General features: G+C 38.8%; 1 protein-coding gene across 4 annotated transcripts in view; it reads right to left on the minus strand.

Annotated features, from left to right (window-relative positions):
• Positions 1-20,838, minus strand: part of KYAT3 (kynurenine aminotransferase 3) — a 77,849-nt gene that overhangs the window by 12,799 nt on the left and 44,212 nt on the right. For all 4 annotated transcript variants that reach the window (XM_028512219.2, XM_036026383.1, XM_036026382.1 and 1 more), the window contains 8 exons: positions 19,555-19,613; positions 18,831-18,975; positions 13,608-13,757; positions 10,174-10,260; positions 9,275-9,400; positions 9,054-9,174; positions 1,786-1,862; positions 677-766 (listed from right to left, as the gene is read on the minus strand). In XM_028512219.2, coding sequence (XP_028368020.1) covers positions 677-766; positions 1,786-1,862; positions 9,054-9,174; positions 9,275-9,400; positions 10,174-10,260; positions 13,608-13,757; positions 18,831-18,975; positions 19,555-19,613 — 855 coding nt within the window. The remainder of the gene's footprint in view (positions 1-676; positions 767-1,785; positions 1,863-9,053; positions 9,175-9,274; positions 9,401-10,173; positions 10,261-13,607; positions 13,758-18,830; positions 18,976-19,554; positions 19,614-20,838) is intronic.

Below are 20,838 nucleotides of genomic sequence, written 5' to 3' on the forward strand. Positions count from 1 at the left end.
GGACCGGACCCTGCCTTAGAGCCTCCAGAAGGGACGTGGCCATGCTGGCACCCTGCTTTTAGCCCTGACAAATGCATTTCAGCTGCTGACCCCCGGAACTGTAAGATACAAAATTTGTGTTGCTTTAAGCCATTAAGTTTGTGGTAATGTGTTACAGAGAAATAGGACACTAATACAGTCCCATACTATTTAAATGTTTAGATAGATAGATCATGGTTTACTTAAACCAACTGCCTGCAGATGGACAATAACTTTCCCCTCTCTCCTGCAGTAAATGGCTGTGCACACAGGGCTTCTTACACATGCAGATAATAGTTACAGAGCAACTTCCCAGGAGAGAGAGTGCTGCTTCACAGCACACGCACATCTCTCATTTGGCTTGGTGCTGCCACTGTCCTCTGGAGACTTTATAGTGCTTTTTAAACCCACCAGAAAAGGAGGAGTATTTGAAGTTAAGACTTGATGTATTAATATTTAAAAAAAAAACAAACTATTTTTAATAGCAATTAAAATTGCTATTTTAATTCCCAAGTCTGCTCCTAAATTCCCAAATTATACTAGAAGCTCTACTCAGCGAGGGCATGAAGGAGAGAACCAAGCAACTCAAACACACAACAGAAACATAACACCTTCACCAAAGACCACGCTTCAACCCCCAAGTTACTGTAACACCTACCTGTAAAGGAGTTGCACAGGTATAAATGCTGTTTTGTTGAACTGTCTGTAAGTGTTTTATTAAGTGATTAGGACCAATGGACCAGCCAAGCTGAAGAAGACAAAGATAAAAGCAAATATCAATCTAATCGTATGTACCAAATCTGTTAGAGTATGTAAGCTTAATGCAATGATTAAATATATTCAATTCTAAAGTGTTCATATTATGAAGGGAGTTCAGTTTTAGAATTATTTCAACACTTCTTTTTGTGTAAAAGTTGCCAATTGGAGTCACTAAACTCTGCTCTCAGAAGGTACCTGCAATCATTATCTTCTTCCCTGTTAGTTCGCTGCTTGTGATGCTCTGAAGCTGTGAGAAACGGCACCAAAGCTTGTTTCAATTACATGCAGATTAAAGTAACTCTGAATGAGGGCCTGAGGGATCTTCCATTATGGGTCTGCAGGCCTCATTTTTGATAATCCCTGCTTCTCAGCCATGGTTAGAAGGCCAGATTTGAAGATAATTGAGTTTCAACCTGATAAATCGTGGGTCAGAACGCAGTGGTTCAGGGCAGGGACTTACACGCCAGCCTGTGTCCCCTGCCTTGAACGTATTAGCAGTGGGACCTGAGGCAGGTTCCCTAAGATCTCTGTACTTTGGTTTTACTGTCTGCAAGATGGAGGTAACAGATTGTGCCACCTCCTAGTGCGGTTATGAGGATGGAGGGAACCAGTACAGGTTCAGCACTAAACCCGGCACATAGCGTAAGTGCCAAAATACTGCTTTCATTATTTGTTCTCCTCTTATACTAACTGCAGCAATCTGAACATTCTTTGTCAAGAAAAAGTGTCATTAGTTGGTTACTTGTAAAATGAAAAATTACCTAGTTTTCTTACTTTTAAAGAAATGATTAATTCTCAGAGAAAATAAAGGCCATGAAAGTGGAACGAGTAAATAATAAGCAAAAGATCAGCAAGTATAAACACCTGTGTAAATGAACTACATGCGCATTTAATATACAAAAACTCTACAAGAAGGAAGTTACACACTTGTTTTTAAGCAATTAAATTCTTATTATAAGAAGGAAGTTGTACATGCTTGTTTTTAAGCAATTAAATTCTTTGTCTTACCTTCCAGCCAGTCACACTGAAAGTCTTCCCAGCACTTCCTATGGTTATTGTTCTCTCCCACATACCTGGAAAAGTGGCTGAACAGACACAAAATAAATTTAAATAATCGCTTTCAGTCAATCTACATTTGGTACAATCTAAAACCAAATGTATCATAGTGTAATCAGTAAAGTTATTTCAATAGGTTTTTTAAAAAAGATTTTATTTATTTATTTTTAGAGAGATGGGAAGGACAAAGAGAGGGAGAAAAACATCAATCATTTGCTTCTTGCACACCTGCAACCCAGGCATGTGCCCTGAGTGGGATGGAACTGGAGACCACAGGTTGGCACTTAATCCACTAAGCCACAACAGGCAGGGCTTCAATAGGTTTTTAAAAAGATAATGCTACTTGAACTCAAGCATAGTTGAAAATGCTGCAATGTTTGTAAACACTGTAATATTGTCCCAAAATAATAGGTAATGTATTGAATAATTTTAAGTAGCAACATGATTTCCAGGGGCGGGAGTGGCAGAGGTGCCAGTAGGCAGTGTTCAGGGCTGGTTCAATGTGGCGGCCACACAGGCTGTGGCACCCAGCACTCAGTGCTGGCAGTGGCTGTGTGGTCAAGGCAAGCATTCTGTGGCATATCTTTGTTGTGATTCTGGCTACCATTTAGTTCACCTCTGTCCTGGCCTACGCCAGCAATGTCAATACACTGGGGAATTTATAAGAAAGGCAAATTCTTGGACTGTATCACAGACCTACTGAGTCAAGAACTCAGGAGGTGGGGCCCAGCAATCTGTGTGCGCTTGTGCATGTGTGTGCATATATATATGTTCTGCTAACAACTTTATTGAGATATAAATCCCCCATCATATAATTCACTCATTTAAAGTGTGCAAAGCAATGTTTTTAGCATACCCACAGAGTTGGGCAACCATCACCATAATCAACTTTAGAACTTTTTTTCACCCTGAAAGAAGCTCCACACCTTTTAGATGTCAGCCCCTAGGATCCCCATGGCCAAGAGCACTAGAACCTGTGCCTCAGAGGAGCTTATCTAATGCCAAGTATTTCCTCTGTAATGCACAGCAGCCTTCCTGCACTTAGAAACATTAGACAGTACTTCAGTCCCACACATAGAAGACACTCTAAGCAGCAAAGTCACCATTAGAAGGACACTCACTTATAGTACGAGCTAAAGCAAGAAGGCAGAGGGTTGCCCTGTTGACCCCAATGGGGAACATGCATATCGGGTAACAAATTTTTCACCCCTCTGCAGATGTCTGAGAAAGAAGCACTACAGTGACTTTGGGGTTACAGATATATTTTATCTGTAGGTGAGTAGGTGCATTCACAAATATAGATTCCATGAATAATGAGCAACAACTGGGAAAGCTTTCAAGTTGATTTGTATCTTTAATAAAATCATTTATCCATCCATTTGTTAAACATTTATTAGTAATGATCAGGCACCAGGGACTAAGCTAAGCCTAGAGGAGCCAAGATGAGAAAGATACAGTTCATATCTTCATGGAGCTTAATGTCTAGTGGGGGTGGGAGATGAGGAAGGCAATACTTGCAATGCCATGAGACACTGTAATAGCGACTGGCTATTACAGGAGGATTATGCAAGGATGGAAGGTAGCAGGGGTGGGATGCTCAAGCAGAGACTTGGAAGATGTCTGCCATGCAGGGAAGGGGAAAGAAAGGTAAATTTGGGGCAAAGGGAATGTGTAAAACAAAGTCTTGGAGGTATAAAATGCAAGAGTTTATATCTTTTGCTGGACAGTGGTACATTATTTCTCTGTAATCCTCTGAGAATGCTACCTACAACACTGCCTTTTGGATTCCTCACATAATTCAGTTGTGAAGTTCTTTACATGCAATCCCACAAGTTTTTCACTTGGTTTTTGGAGGTACAGTAGATAAAAGAGATGCTCTCGTATCATTCTAAAAGTGTTGGCACACACAAAAATAAATACTGGGAGAGGGGGCAAGCTGTTTGCTTAAAGTAATCTTCTGACAAGCAAGTCAAGTGCTCACTAAAATGTAAGGTAGCTAAAGAAATTTCCAAAATGAATGTATACATAATTTCAGTCTATCATGAAGCACCTGACAATATTTGTAAAGGTACAAAAACTGTATAAACCAAAAAGTTATAATTATATTCTTTGTGGAGTATAAAAAAAACCTGAAAAGATAAGTGGGGAAAATATTCAGAGGGTCCATTCGAAGAAGGAATATTCTAATATTTGATATAAATAATTATATCCCTTCACATTCTGAGACATTTCTCGACTTCCAAAGTATTCCAAAAGAACACCACGTCCCATGTGCCACTCTCCTGTTTGACTCTGTATAATGCAGAGGATCACTCCCTTCCAAGTAATAATACATATCCAAAATCAGAAAGGCCTATTAGTAAGAACAATATTTGGAAATAACATCTTTGAAAATAAAAATTACCCAGAGAAACTAATACAATCCTAAAATGTTTTCACGGTAAGTTACATATGAAAGAAATTTAAAGTACTCATGTCAAATGTAGGCTTCAGGCACAAACTATCAAATCTAATTTAATATTTTAAGAAAGACCAATTTGTTGATGGTTACTTGAGCAAAATAAAATGGATGTAAGCTGAGCAGATAAATAGCTTGCAAAGAATTTTATACTAATTTTCCAAATATCAATGGATTAGTATACAAATACCAGTGTATTAGAAACCTCTTCTATAAGAGAGGTTTCTTTTGTTGACTAAAAGCTTTCTTATTGAAACTTAGAGATACTATTTGAGTCAAGAATCTGATCTAATAGAACAAATTCTACTATTTTAGCAGAAAGGGTCTGAAGTAATTTTGAAGCACCCAGATGTTCATATCCTCTCAGTCTCAGAGATTTGGGGAGCCACAGAAGTTGATGTGAACAGACAGGCAGAATGTGTGATCACAGTGCTGTGACCACAGTGACCTGGAGTAAAAGAAACATATTGGTAGGTCTGATTACTTAAAAACTATGCCCAGTATCAGTAACTTCAGCTCGCAGTACATCTGAAAGGCAACTGGTCTTTGCACTCCTCACTTATGACCCACGATGGTCCTTAAATCAGCCACCCAAGCTGTAACAGTTATTCACAGGCGACTTAGGCTTCGATAAAGTCAGGAGGAGATTAGAGGCATGATGAAGAGCACCACACCAGGGAAAACTGCCTCTGTGACAACAGGAAGATGATGCTAATTTCATGATGTGTGGCTGGAAGGGCTGTACTGTATTATATTAAAGAACTACTATTGCACTCTACAGATTGTTTTGTATCTTCTTTCATGTAACAAAGGCCACTCTATTTGACAGAATAAGTTTTCATGCAACCAAATTGCATTCTCTAAATAATGAAACAGTGAATTCATTTTTTTCTTGTTTTAACTTTATGGGCTGTTATAACAACTAAAGAATCTGACTTAAAAATATGGGTCTTGCTATCTCTTGTAAATGATATTATCCGTTACACTGTTACCATGAAGGGCTTACAATATAACAAGGTTTAAATATGATACAGGCTTACAAATAATTTCAAGATTATTAAAGTAAACTTTGGGAAAGAATATTGGTAAACTGAGCTAACTAAAACTCTAAAGCTCTGAGTCATTTTTGCACAGGCATGAACATATGCTGTAGGTAGAATGTAAAATCATATTTATTCATTATAGATAGATGCTTCTCCCTCTGTGCTTAATCTAAAAGAATGTAATAAATGTAACAGAATAATTCAATCAATTAAAGTTATTTTATTAAAAATATTTAACTATTTTAAATAAATCAAATGAATTTAAAATATTTTAAAATACATAGTAATTTAATAAAATTTAATGTAAAAAACACCAAAAAATTAATTGTCCATATTGGCCTGATTTTCCACTGGGGAATAGTTCAAACGACCCAAGACAGAGGCACGTCATCCACAAGACACGTGGAGGTGAACTCTGATGCAGTGTTTCGCAGAACCATAGTTTACTGCCTTCAGGCACCACGCCTTGAAAACCTCTGGCCTTCTACTCTCTTTATACGTTCTCCCTCATAATTTCCTCTTGACCATCAAGCCTGTAATTTCAGCTGTTTTCAGACTTTTGTGTCTCACAGACACTGAAATTTAACAAGACGGAAGCACAAGCAACCGGAATTTCCTTGGCTCAGCTCTTCCCCGCAGATCTGCTCCTCCTCTCCACATCTCTGTCTCTGGGTAAGGGTCTCATCACTGCTGAGGGGCCAGGCCGGCGCTCTCAGAGTCATACTGGCTTCTTCCCTTCCCGCCTTCTACTGATGTACTCTGTGCCTCAGTTTCTCATTGTAAACAGCTTGCAATATCATCTCCACTGCCAGGGCATCTGATTTGCTTGAGACCTCACCTGCAGCTGGTTCTTACCTTCATGAAACATATCCAATCATGTAATCAATTCTCCTGCGTTGTCACACCTTGTGCAGTAGTTCTCAAAGTGTGCTCACTGGTACTCTCTCTGGTGATCAAATTAATGTATAGAATTTAAAAAGATCAACTAAATTATCCTCCACAAAATTTTCTTAAGCACTTAAGATAAACGCTGCCACTCATCTAATAATGAATGCTCTTAATGGTGAAACAAATGAGCATTTAGTAAGTGATTACTAATGGCAAAATCTGAAAAACTCAGATGTGTTTATTTCAATAGCTCTTTGTTGAGAAAAACTACGCACAGAATTGTGATTTTTATATTGACTTCTAATTACTGCATTTCTGTCAGGAAAATTTTTTCTAGTTTCAGGATGGAATGCTATCACTATTTCATGATGCAAATATCAAGGCTTTGAGGTGCTCTACCACTAAAATAAACTTCAGCACCACTGACCTCCTGTAAACAACACGTGTAAATGCAGCCAGAGCTGCCCTGCCAGAGAAACTACCTTGCATGTCTCCTGCCTCAAATCTTTGGATGTTAAAACAGGGCAAAGTAACCTTTGGACGGGGACTAAGCAAACTGGTGTCCTAAAAATCTGTTTGCAAAGGTAACAAGAAAGCAGATATTAAGACTGCTGGACTGAAAATTAAAACATTGTTTAAAATTAACATGTTATATGCACCAATAGAAATTCCTCTCTTCTATTGATGTAATTATCCCCCTTCCCTTTCTCATAAATACTCATTGCTTTTGTGTCTTAATCAGAACATTATTTGGGCTTTCTCCTGAATAAGAATTCCAGTGTAGCTATCCATACTGACCTCTATAAAGCTTGTTGCCTCTCACTTGGAAAGGCTGTTTTGTCTTTAACATTCCTCAACAAAGTTAGACTCCATTTTCATATGCAATGTCCTTCAGAATCACCCTACTTTTCCACTTTCACATCTATCAGCTACTACAACACACCTCTATAAACCAATTATTTTTCTAAGTTTACCTTGCTCTTTCAGGCTTTTTTTGCCTTAGTACCCATCAGATTGTCTGATGGAAATTTTCTACCTATTTTTTTGCCTAGCTAATTCTGTCTTTTGCCCATTCCTTTGTTGAGCCCCTTAAATACTTGCTGTCTCCCCTGTGTCTCTACAACAATTTGCAATGCACAGTGTGGATAATCATCACGCTGGCAGCAGCCATTTACATGTAGGTGCACTCATTTTTTTTTTAAATGTATTGGTTCCTGCCACAGTGATTTTAGTTATCCTTCCCTTAGCCTTTTCACACCTCCCGTTCATTTATTCAACAATTAGTTTTTGATCATCTACCATGTGCAACACCCTATTCTGGGGACTGAGAATTCAGAGGAGACCAAAACAAACTAAAACCCCTTCCTTCTTGCAGGTTAGATGTAAAATATATAGATCCTGATATTTGTTACAAAGGAAAAAAAATAACAAAACAGAGCAGAAAAAGGACAAAGCAAATGCTGGAAGGAGAGGTGTAACTGTGGTCATAAAAATGGACACCTGAATAAAGACCCGAGGGAGGGGAGAGACTGAGCTCTGTGTCCATCTGGGGGAAAAGCACCTGCAGGCACAGGAGGGGCAAGTGCAAATAGCTGATATAAAGGTGGGTTACCCTGGAAGGCAACATGACTTTTGTGAGATGGCCTGGAAATAGTGGCAAAAGCCTAGGCAATGGCCAAGGCAATAACAGTTTACTGTCCCTGTAATCTCCTCCTGTTGACCTGACATTTCAGCAACTTTCTCTGAGGAGAAAGTCCAGTTCAAGAACAAGTAAGCTCCTGTGTCTTATGGACCAAGTTATAGCTGGATTCTTGATGGAAGCTAATGATACAGGCAGTACTAATATTACTGCTCATTTTATCTAATTAGTAACAAAGGAAAGAGGGGCAAAGAAAATTAGACATTGAGTTTAATAAACTGGGGAGCATAAGCCTGTTTGCTTCACCAGGAAGCTACAGCTTCACACCCCAGGGGCTTACAGCACTGCTCTGCCAAGGGGATTAACACTCCTCCCTCCCCGACTTGGATACCGAATGGTGGGGTGTGGGGGTGCAGGTAGAGGTGCTTGACCAAAAAGGCCTATCATTCTAATGAAGGAGTGTAAACTTATCAAATGTTTGTGAAATCTTGGGGAGTTGATTGGTTCCTTTGAAAAACTACCTACCTAGTCCATCCCAAACCCAAGCTAATATAATCCCAGGGGAACCAAGAAGCTTTCTCAGCCTCTCTTTCTCTAGCCCACAGGTACCATACTCGCCCTGGGTGTTCATGCTCCCTCTCGCCCAGGAGCACGTGACCATGTGGGTCCAGCAGCTGTCGGGACCCACAGCAGATGGTGTGGGCGCAAAATGGGCTAAGCTCTAGTATGAATCTGCAACTCTGGACACTGGCTTTTGTGCTGCCCCAGTTGAAGACAAGACTGGACCTTTTCCATGGTGGGACAAAGGGAGATGTGAAATCAGAAACCCAGGGGCAGCTTCTTTTCCCACCTGAATAAACCTTGCCACGTCACAACCTCTGGTGCATGGATCCTTGGAGTGCTTTCCTCGTCGTCCCATGGAAGAGCCTGATTCCGACCTACAACACCACTGCTCTGGTTTCATAGCTTCATGGTGTGATTACAAAAGCTCCTCCCTTAAGTTCGTACTATTAGGCCTTCAATCTTCAGTTCATTAACTCACTTGAGCACCATTTATTCAAATCTCATTTTTAAGTACTGACACAGACAGATACACATCACAAAGATTATTTTAAAGCTGTTCTGGGGTCTTTTCCAATAGTTGTCCCACACACGCCCAAACACATTTGTGACTCCATGTAATGATCAGTACCTATTTTTAAATGCTTATTTCCAGTATACACAAGCCATTCATAAACCTCATCACTGATGCAGAGCGTGTCATATTTGATGCAAAGGTCGGCAATTACTTGGAGTTCCTCTTTGGTGTACACCTGTACATATTAAATAAACAAGAGCATAGCAATTATTACTCAATGTGTGAGCAAATGCTGGATCAGAAAACGATGTAAAGAGTTTATAAAACTCACTTACTTTGCCAAAGGGGTTATGTGGAGAATTTAGTATAATAGCTTTGGTTTTGGAATTAAATTTACTGGCCAGTTCTTCAGGATCCAATGTCCAGTCAGAACTGGACCACTTTTTCCCATCAACACGTTTCTAAGGATGAAGAATGAAGATGTGATTTAGTTAAATTAAATCATGTTTGCTGTTTTATAAATAAATAACAAATAAAAAATTAGAGAAAAGTGTGGCAAATATAACTGAATAAATGATTAAGAAAAAAATAAACAAAAATAACTAAGCCTTAACAGCCCAAGAGGACTTGAGTCTCATGCTCACACCTGTTAAATACAAAAATGAACTTTGTCAATACTAATAGTTGTTAAGATGCCTATATTCTTTCAAAGGGGACAGGTATAACCATGGTTAACATGTCTCATACTATAAGACTAAGGAAATTCTAGGAGTCACCTTAGTGTATTACTTATTTTAATATGATTTTTAAAAAAGACAATGGTACTATACTTTATTACATTGCTAAAGGTAACAGTAGAACAAGAAAAAGTCACTTCGTTCAGAACTCAACAAGCATTTACTGAGCACCCAGCATCCCTCTGCACTGGGGAGCAGTGCTATAAACGTGAGTCCGAAGTGGGCTCTACCTGGCAGTGCTGAGTCAGTGGGGGAGACACATGAACACGAAAGACAGTGCTACATGTATGTGGATGCTAATGTAACAGACATACATGGCAAACATGTGATAAAGCAATAAAAGTGCCCCTCTTAACATAGTCGTTGACTAACTTCTGTCAAAGTAGAGATAATATATTACATACCAAAATGTAATTAAGGTAGAAATGTTATTGTCAACAAAGTAATTGGTATTTTCAAAATTTCTTAAAGCATGTGAATGGTACTGGCGAACTTACAGATCTTAAAGAAATAAAAACAGGTGTTCCTCCGGCCATTCTCACCATGGGCTCATAGCAGTCATAGAAAGGTTCTATCACTATGACCTGAAATAAAACCAAATGAGAACACAACATATCCATCATTGATTCATTTAACAAGACTGTGTAACTACTGTGCACGAGGCACTACTACACGCTAAGGTGCAGAGTGAAAAAAGCAGGCTTGGCCTTCAAGGATCTAACGTGGAGTAGAAGACACCCTGGGGATAAACTTATCTGGAGCCTTAATTGGAGGCATTGATCTCTTAGAGAGATTTATAGATAGGCTTGCAGAGGGGACCCTTGGAATTGTATGCAAAGCTTTCTATGTGCATAGGTAGATTTTTTAGGGGGAAAAGGCCACAGCTCTCATCATATTCTCAAAGGGATGTTCCAGCCAAAAACATGGAGTTTATTTAACTTTCAAGTTAGAAAATAAAATATCAAGCCCTGGCTGGCATAGCTCAGTGGATTGAGAGCGGGCTGCGAACCAAAGTGTCGCAGGTTCGATTCCCAGTCAGGGTACATGCCTGGGTTGCTGGCCATGACCCCCAGCAACTGCACATTGATGTTTCTCTCTCTCTCTCTCTCTCCCTCCCTTTCCTTTCTAAAAATAAATAAATAAATAATCTTTTTAAAAAAAGGGGGGGAAAAAAGAAAATGAAATACCAGAGGGTGACAGAAACCAGGCAATAAAGAGAACACTGCAATGCTCTCTGTTGTGGAGTCCTAATTTATAAGTATCTTCTTGAAATTAAAGATGCTTCTCTTTTCTCAAAAGCATCCTGAAACAGTGGATGCAGGGAGACTGGTTAGGATACCATCGTTATGATCTGGGTACCATATCTTCCCATGACTTATATCTGGATGCTGTCTCTTTCCTAGTCCCTGGAATGCACTCCTGGTCCCTTTGGCCCTGCATGACCTCTCTCCCAATCACTCATGGGTGGCTTTCAGGCCAGTGAGCCAATCCCGCCAGGCCAGCCAGCATCCCTCCCACAATCTGCCAGCCTGGATCTAGCATCCTGACTTTTTGCTTTTCTAAAAGGAGAGCTTGAATACACACTTTATAACCATTATATACATTCAACTTTTTTTTCTTTTTTTAAACCCAGCAATATTTCACAAGGATTTCATATTATTAGTTTTAGTAGTTATTATTTTAATGGCAATTTGAGAGCCTATTGAATTCTAGAACTTTATCATTTGCTTGTATAAATAACAATGCTATGTCCATTTGTAAGTATAGTTTCTCTGTTTTAAAATAGTTTGCTGAATAAATTCAGATGATTGTTTTGCTAGATTAAAGGGTATAAACACCCTTATTGCACTTCCTATTACAGCCAAACTGCTTTTGAAAGATCTGGCAACAACTATTTATAGTTTCACAGGTCAACACAAAGATGTCTTACTAAACTTTATGTTGGTTAAATTAATGGTCCCTAATTATTGTTCTAAATTTGCAGTTTTTACTGTTTCTATTTCCTATGATGTGAAATACCTGTCCAAGTTCTTTCTCTTTGGCATCAAAAGAGGCCCTTCATTCTTATGCCCCTTTGCTTGTCCTAGTCATTCAGCTCTCATTGCACACCTACTATCTCATGTGCCATGTTGAGGTGGTGTATTGTGGAGGACAAAGATGAACCAGGAAATGATCTTTTTCTCCAGTGGACTGCAAGTTTTTAATTAGTCTGTGAAATTCTCAGAAACTAAGATGACCTATCTTTGCAACCCTGGTGAGAAACAGAGTGCCTGATATGGAAGGAGAGCTCAAAGGAAAGGAAACTACATTGGGAGGCAGGGAGGTAGAACTGAGAAAAGGTACTTACACACTTCCCTATAATTTCTTCATTGTTACAATGGAAGTAATCCCCTCCCTTTGTGAAAAATAGTTCCTGAACACTCACTATTTTAGGTGCTGGCAGTACAGCAACAAACCAGTTCTGGAACTCACATTCTACTGAGAGAGACTTATAATACTCAAGAAAATGAGGAAGTAAATTGAATAATTTCAGATAGTATTCAATGTTATAAAGACAGTAAAACAGGTCAACATGCTGGAGGGTAACTTTGTGTGCGGTTTCAAAATATTAGATAAAGTGATCGGGGAAGAAAGGACTAGAGAAAAGGAGGCAGAGGGCTGAGCCTCGGCACTCCAACAGGGCACAGAGAAGCAGAAGTAACAAAGGATTAATGACGTCAAGGTCTGAGGTGACATTTCAACTCTTTTATAGGAGTAAAGGATATTTTTATATAAAATTATGACTGTACTTTCTTAACATGTTCTCTTTAGCTTATTGTCTGGCATAATACAGGCAACGAGATATAAAACAATATAACTCAAAGTAATAGTGATGTTTTTTTAATGAAAAAAGTACACATAAAGTGCTACGAGAATTCAAAGACAGGAGTTAACAATATAGATCATGGTGAGCATTCATCCTTCAGGCCTGGCTTAAGCAACGCCTCTCTGGAGCCTGGCAGATCTACGTGGCAGAGCGGATCGCTTCCCTTTGTTACCACTACAACTCAGCGCACGGCTACTGACAGTCACGCTGCTTTCCTCTTAATCTGTTTACAGGTCTGTCTCCTTTACTTGACACAGAGTTCCTTCCACGTATAAACTGCCTTTTAAAAATCTCCTTTCCCATAGTGCCTAGCATAGAGGAGATCCTTAATACTTTTTGAATAAGTGAAAGAAAATCCTGAAGCCAGGATTTTGAATAAGTCAGAAAATCCTGAAGCCAGGGTATTGAAATGATAATGGAAAAGTAGGGGCAGAGCTGGCTGAGCTGGGTGCCAAAGTGGATCTTACATCGAGAGACTAAACAGCAGAAAGCACTCACCCTTCCTATTATACATTCCTCACACTATCCTGCTAATGATACTAGGCTCAAAAGGACAGTGACCAAATACTTGTTGATTGAGTTCAGATTAAAGGTGGTTTTAGCAGTGAAAACTAAGGTTAATTTTCCTCATCATTGCTGGCCCCTTCCACCTGCTCTTATCTAAATAAGCTGTAGGAATAAAAAATAAAGTATGCACAACAAAATGGATGAATCTCACAGACAAAATAAAATCCATATTCAGGAATACACACCCTATGACTCTGTTATATCAAGTTAAAGAGCAGGTGATAGCAGACAGAAGAGTGAGTACCTCTGGGGGAACATAGACAAAGAAAGGGCAAAGGGGCGAGGAAATGTGTATCTTCATCTCGTTTGTGGTCACATGGGAATAAATACACACACATGTAAACATTTATTGTACATTTAAGATTTGTGAACTTTGATGCATATGCATTATACTTCAAAAATAATTAAAAATAAGAGAGCATAAAATAAGTAAAAGATTCAAAGGCAGGACAAATGATAATGATGAAAACAGGTAAATGATCGTGTTAATACACTTACTTCATCCCCCTCATCGATTAACCCTTGAATGGCATTGAAAAGAGACCCATAGGCTCCTACTGTCACAAGGATTTCTTTACTCGGATCGATCTGATTTTCATAAAGCTTTTCATACAAGCAAGACAGAGCTTTCACAAGTGATGGATGACCCTGTTGAATAAAACAGAAGAAAAAAACTTGAGTTATGGAACCTACTTCTTTAAAATAATTTAGTTCTAAATGTGCAAGAATTTTTAAAATGCAGGTTTTATGAATACCCAAAGAAGATATGTACTTTTAATTGGCAGTTAATTAAAATTTTTTTCCTACATTCAAAGGTTCCTACACGAATGACTATGAAGACTTGTCAATGACTGAAAACTTCCTATGAAGTGACTGATTTTAGAATACTAAATATCAAATTATTTGTTTTGAATAAAAATTGACTTCAACATCAAAAATATTTTTGATAGTACATTTTGATAGTAATCAGAGCACATTGACTTTTTGACAGTAATTAAGTCATATTGAATGGAGCTAGATATTTTTCCCAGATAAACTGAGCCAAAAACCTGTATTAACTATGTATCATTTGATTCTGTTGTTCCAGGTTGCAGGAGAGAGGGTTATTCAAACCCATGGACTAAGAGGGAAAAAAGAAATTCACCAGAGCAATGCACATTAGTGTCGATGTGCTAACAGCAGATGCAAGGGAGAAGTGGAACACTATTCCTATCGACAGCCCAGAGAGCAGTAGTCACCCAGGAGAACACTTGAACACGAGGACCGAGGGGACTGTGTATGCACGAAGTCTGAGGTGTGGGGAGGCCTGACTTCTTGATTAGCCCTTCCTCAGTCTTCTCTTCTGTTTTCTTCTGTTCCCTTCTCTCCTTCTCTTTCTTTTCCCTCCCTTTTCCCCTCCTTGTGATTTTAGGTATTAAAGTCAATATTTATTTTTTTCTATCCAGCATTTACTTTCCTGTTTTGCTTTTGGGGAACCACCCTGATTTTCAGTCACATGTCAATTTAAGCATCCAAGTGCAGGTAATGTGCTTTTGTTTGGAAAGTTCCTGTGCTCTGGAGGAGCAAATGTGGTTTGGCAGAGGGAGGCTAGTTGGATACACCCCGGGTTTGTGAGGGAAAAGGGCCTGAGGTTCCTTGTATGTTGTCCACCCCAGTTCAAATGAAGAAAACCAGGCATTTCTGGGGTGAAAGATGCACTTATTTGTCACCTTTTTATTCCTTTGAAATTATTGACTAGTATGTGCCAGACCTTCACTGAGTTAAAAATAAACATAAAGCTATAGTACATTTTTTTTCATATTTTGAAATTAGAAGATATCATAATATTAGAGAACCTGGGAATAATTAATAATAGAAGAGGTAATAGAACATAGGCAATAAACTGAAAAACAATAGTGAGAGAAAAAGACCACATAAATTCAAGCTCAAAAAATACACAGAAATTGTGGAAAGAGCAACAGAAGTTTGTCTCTATTCCCAGAAATCCAAAGTTTCCTTTTAATACCAGGCCTAACAAATTCTAGCAAAGGGAGACTTGAAGGCAATTCTAATGAACACTAACCACCTTTTCTCAGAATGATAAGGGTCTGTGATTGGAAATATTCTTAATTACAAAACTAATTCATGCTTTATATAGTAATTACACTAGGCAAAGACATGTAGAAAAATTATGATTTCTCCTCAACCTCACTTCCTTCCCTGTCCCTGAGGTGTAATGTCCTCAGCCTGGTATTAGTTAAATACCATTGCCAGTGCTTATACCAATATATGAGGGGGGACTTCCCAAAAAAGGGAATTTATTTATAAAAAATTGTATATTTATTGTTACATGTTTAAATTTCAGTCATGTTCAAACTACTTTCCATTTGATGCAATACACCTATCGAGACTTTTTCCGGGACTTCCGGCAAGATGGAGGCATAGGTGGACACACCGTACCTCCACGCACAACCAAGATTGGAACAACAATTTAGAGGCAGAATAACACCCAGAGCTGACAGAAAATTTATCTGAATGAAATTTGGACAGCCAAGAACTTGAAATAGACCCGTTTATCCAGACCAGTAGGAGGGGTGGAGACAAGCAGCTGGGCGCGGGTTGCTGGGCGGAGTACAGGCAGAATTGGGCGCAGAAGGCAACCGGAGCGTGTAAGGCATCTGGGGAGTGCAAGATCGCAGCAGGCGAACCCTGAGTATGCAAGCGGCAGCTGGCAGACCCAGTGAGGCGGTGAGTGTGGAGCAGGGCAGAGCACCCAACCAAGGATCCCAGGGAAGGGACTGAATGGAGCTACCACCATTGTTCCTTCCCACCCCTGCCCTCACATACAACGTCACAATCTAGCGACTGGGGTGCCCAGCCCTGGTGAACACCTAAGGCTCTGCCCCTCACCCTAACAGGAGCGACCGGACCCCCCCCCCCCCCCCAAAAAAAAGGGCTCAAACAGAAGAACAAATCAGTGCCCCAGAACTCATCCTTTTGAGTGACCAAGAGATAGCTAACCTATCAGATGCACAGTTCAAAACACTGGTAATCAGGAAGCTCACAGAATTGGTTGATTTTGGTCACAAATTAGATGAACAAATGCAGATTACCATAAAAGAAATGAAGGAAAATGCATAGAGAACCAATAGTGAAGGGAAAGAAACTGGACTCAAAACTGGACCAGAAGGAAGAAAGAAACCACCAAACAGGAAAGAATGGAGAAATAAGAATTAAAAAAATGAGGAGAAGCTTAGGAACCTCCAGGACATCTTTAAATGTTCCAACATCCGAATTATAGGGGTACCAGAAGGGGAAGAGATAGAGCAACAGATTGAAAACGTACTTGAACAAATAATAAAGGAAAACTTCCCCATTCTGGCAAAGGAAATAGACTTCCAGGAAGTCCAGGAAGCTCAGAGAGTCCCAAAGAAGTGGGACCCAAGAAGAAACACACCAAGGCACACCATAATTACATTAGCCAAGGTAAAAATGAAGGAGAGAATCCTAGAAGCAGCAAGAGATAAGGAGACAGTAACCTACAAAGGAGTTCCCATCAGACTGTCAGCCGATTTCTCAAAAGAGACCTTACAGGCAAGAAGGGGCTGGAAAGAAGTATTCCAAGTCATGAAAGACAAGGACCTATATCCCAGATTACTCTATCCAGCAAAGCTTTCATTTAGAATGGAAGGGCAGATAAAGTGCTTCTCAGATAAGGTCAAGTTAAAGGAGTTCATCATCACCAAGCCCTTATTTTATGAAATGTTAAAGGGACTTATCTAAGAAAAGAAGATTAAAAAAAAACATGTATAGTAAAAGGACAGCAAACTCACAATTAACAATTATTAACAACCACACCTAAAGCAAAACCAAAAGAAACTAAGCAAACAACTAGAACAGGAACAGAACCACAGAAATGGAGATCACATGGAAGGTTAGCAACAAGGGAGTGGGAGGAGGAGAGAGGGGGAAAAGATACAGAGAATAAGTAGCATAGATTTTAGGTAGGAAATAGACAGGGGGAGGGTAAGAATAGTATGAGAAATGTAGAAGCCGAAGAACTTATAAGCATGTCACATGGACATGAACTAAAGGGAGGGGGAGTGGGTGGGAGAGGGTGTACAGGGTGGATGGGAGTGAAGGGGGGAAATGGGACAACTGTAATAGCATAATCAATAAAATATATTTAAAAAAGGCTTTTTCCCCACTCCTGAAAATAATTACTGAACTCTTCAATTTTGATGTCTTCTTGTGCTTCCGCTATTTTTTTGTTTTACCTCTTCCACAACAGCAAAACCTTTCCCTTTGAGGACTTTTTTCACCCAGGGAAACAAAAAAAAAGTTGCTTGGGGCAAGATCTGGTGAATAGGGAAGGTGGGGAAGAGGGGTCATGCCATTTTTGGTCAAACACTGCTGCCGAACACTCAGCACAGTGTGGGCAGATGTGCTAAAAAATAATCACCCATCATGAAACAGGCAAATAAGTTAAGTCTCAAAAAATATTCACTGAAGCTGAATGCAGCCTCTCACAACAGCAGCAGGTACACTGATACAGGTGGGTTTCTAGCACACTCACCTAGTGGGGGAAGCCTGTACTACAAGGAGCCCAGTCTCAAGAAAATAATTATGGTTTTTTAGGGGGTCCCTCCTCATACACATACAGTCATATATTTACAAAAACTGGAAAACATGCAAATGAATGGGCACAGTTATGTTCTAATAAAACTTTATTTAAAAAAAAAATCAGGAGTGCATCAGATTTAGCCACAAGCCATAAATTGACAAACTCTGCTATGAATCAATGAGGGAGAATTGTCATTTTAACAATATTTAGTCTTTTATCCCATGAACATCATACATCACTCCATTTATTTAGGTATTATTTAATTTCTTTCAGGAATGTATTGCAATTTTCAGTGCACAGATTTTACATTTATTTTAAAAGTTCAATTCCAAATATTTCATGGTTTTGGATGTTATTGCAAATGGTATTTAAAAAATTTTTATAGTTTAACCATTTATTTTTAGTATATAGAAATACAATTGAGTCCTGGCTGGTGTGGCTCAGTGGACTGCGTGCTGGCCTGTGAAGCAAGGGGTCACTGGTCCAGTTCCCAGTCAGGGCACATGCCTGGGTTGTGGGCCAGGTCCCCAGTAGGGGGCATGCGAGAGGCAACCACACATTAATGTTTCTCTCCCTCTCTTTCTTACTCCCTTCCCCTCTAAAAATAAATAAATAAAATCTTAAAAAAAAAGAAATACAATTGGTTTTTGGATTATTGTATATTGGCCTTGTATCCTACAACCTTGCTCAATTCACTTAGTAATTTTTTTTTAAGAATCTAGGAAATCTGTGGATATCCTGAACATTTAATCACAGAAGAATGGGAGCTGGGCTGAGGTAGAGTAGAAGAAAGTAACTAGTTGGAAATAAAGGATAATTAAGAGGCAGTGATAAAGCTGCACAAGTGTTAGTGGGAAAGAAACCTGTGTCTCAGGAAGACATCTCCCTCCCCCACTGTCATTCTCCAACAACAGTATAAAGGAAGGGCCAAAACAGGACTGTGCAGGGGCTAGAAGTGGAGGACGGTGGCTCATCCTAGGGGCCAAGGGAACAGGTAATGTTCCTTGGTTATCAGATTGGTCCCAGGAAGCCAATTGCACAAAGGTGATAGAAGTATGTTCACACATAATACAACATCAAGTACAAGCTCATGCCCCACACGGCCCTCCTGTACTTACAAAGCCCCGTGTATACTGATTCAGGCTATCCATAGCTGCAACCTTTGATAATTCTTCCTTCACATACTCAGGTGGGGAGATGTCTGGAAGGCCTTGGCCAAGATTCACAACAGAGGGGTCTGCGGCCAACTTGGTAAATTCAATCCTAAGATAAAAAAATACTAATATTAATAAGCACTATAATTACAACACTACCTTTTTATACTTCATAATTTAATTATAAAGCTGAAAAATAAGGCCTGCTGTAGTCCAACAGATTAAAAAACATGATTTATCAAAAATATTTTACCATCTACAAAATGACTTCACTTAATGAAATGAGAGATGAACAAATAATGCTTCATACAAATCTCAATTCTGTGACACCCAAATTTTAATCATAGATTTTTTTCTCAGTCACACCAGCCCTGGTATGTTCTCTAATGGACTGTTAGAGACGGGAGCTAATAGGAAGAGATTCGAAAGTAAGTTCCATGACGGCATCAGCCAAACTTGTCTTTCCTCTGCCTATTTCCCGTGACTAGCACAGGGCTCGGCACATTTGCTCAATGAACAAATCAGAGGATGGATCATTAACTTCCTTCCATTTCCATTTAATGAATGAATTAAAATAAAGTGATTTGTTGATAGACCACAGACAAGGCTAAAAATTCCCCAGTCTGGATAGAACAATGTGCAGGACAAAAACTCGCCACGTGACTACTGCTGGTTCTCAGGTACTCACCACACATTACTGTCAAGGCCTTCTATTCGTTTGGCATTTTTAAATTTCAAAGACATTCTCTGAAAGGCATAAATATTAAAAGAGTGTTTAAATTTCTTTAATCAAAGTTCAAAAATGCCAGAAAATCATGGGTAACTCTTCACCCTATTGTTGACCTGGAAAAAAAAAAAAACAGCACTGTAAATGTAGATGCTAGGCTTCAATAAAAAATTCTGAAGAGGAATTCATCTCCTACCTACTGTGCCAAGGAATGCTTTTTCTTATAAATTTTAGATGTTTATCTTCTCACATAAGAACCAAAATATCATCCTTGTTTAAAAAAATCAATTTAAAGACCTGAAATGTACCGAAGAGAATAATAATCATTAAAAAGTTTTAAAAATATCTTGAGTCTGAATGTCATTTTATGTAAGATGTACTAACAGTTTCTCCTATAGTATACAGGAAGCACTCAACAAATGCTTTTAAAACCACTTAATAAGGGGTTTCAAATAATGACAGTAATAGTAACAATAATAATAGCTAATATAATTGAGTACTAGGCATGTACCAGGCACAGTTCTATGTGTTTTTACATAATTAACTCACATAGTATTCACAACTCCACATATGAGAAAATGAGGTACAGAGAAGAAAAGATCACATAACTTTACACATCTGCCCAAAAGCTAGTTACATTTAAACCCAACTGGATACAGCTCAGGATTTGAACCCAGGCAGTCTGATTCGAGAACAATACTCAGGACTATTCATAACAAGACCTTTTAAAAATATTTATTAGAATACTGCTTCTTAAAAAATTGTATCCAACATTAGATAAGTTCTACTTAACATTAAGCAGGCTAGGGAACATCACAGAAACACACTCAAGGTCAAAATTATAGTAAAGCATACAATTTTTTAGATTTTTAGATTCTAGAATTAAGTTTATATTATCTCGCAAAAGGATTGAATTAGCTTTGAGTTCATGTTAACAAGCTGCTGGAAATAAAAAATATGATTGGCAGTGTATTTGTAAAGATTACCCTAATAGAATATTAAAGTAATTTTAATTCAATTTGTGGGGAAGATAATGATAATGGTTATTAAATAGATCATTGTTCTCATTCTATTCCCAATAATGAAGCCAAGAAAAATACCTTTTTACTCTCATGTTTTTAATCTTTGAAGCTCCACTGAAGTAAATCACATGCAAATTCTCCAGAGGTTAATGTGCCTTCCAGAACAGCATTATGATTAAGTACTCACTGGAACATGATGCTATTCTAGAGACTATAATTATAA

This window comes from Phyllostomus discolor, chromosome 5 (assembly GCF_004126475.2).
Source record: "Phyllostomus discolor isolate MPI-MPIP mPhyDis1 chromosome 5, mPhyDis1.pri.v3, whole genome shotgun sequence".
Taxonomy (NCBI): Eukaryota; Metazoa; Chordata; class Mammalia; order Chiroptera; family Phyllostomidae; genus Phyllostomus; species Phyllostomus discolor.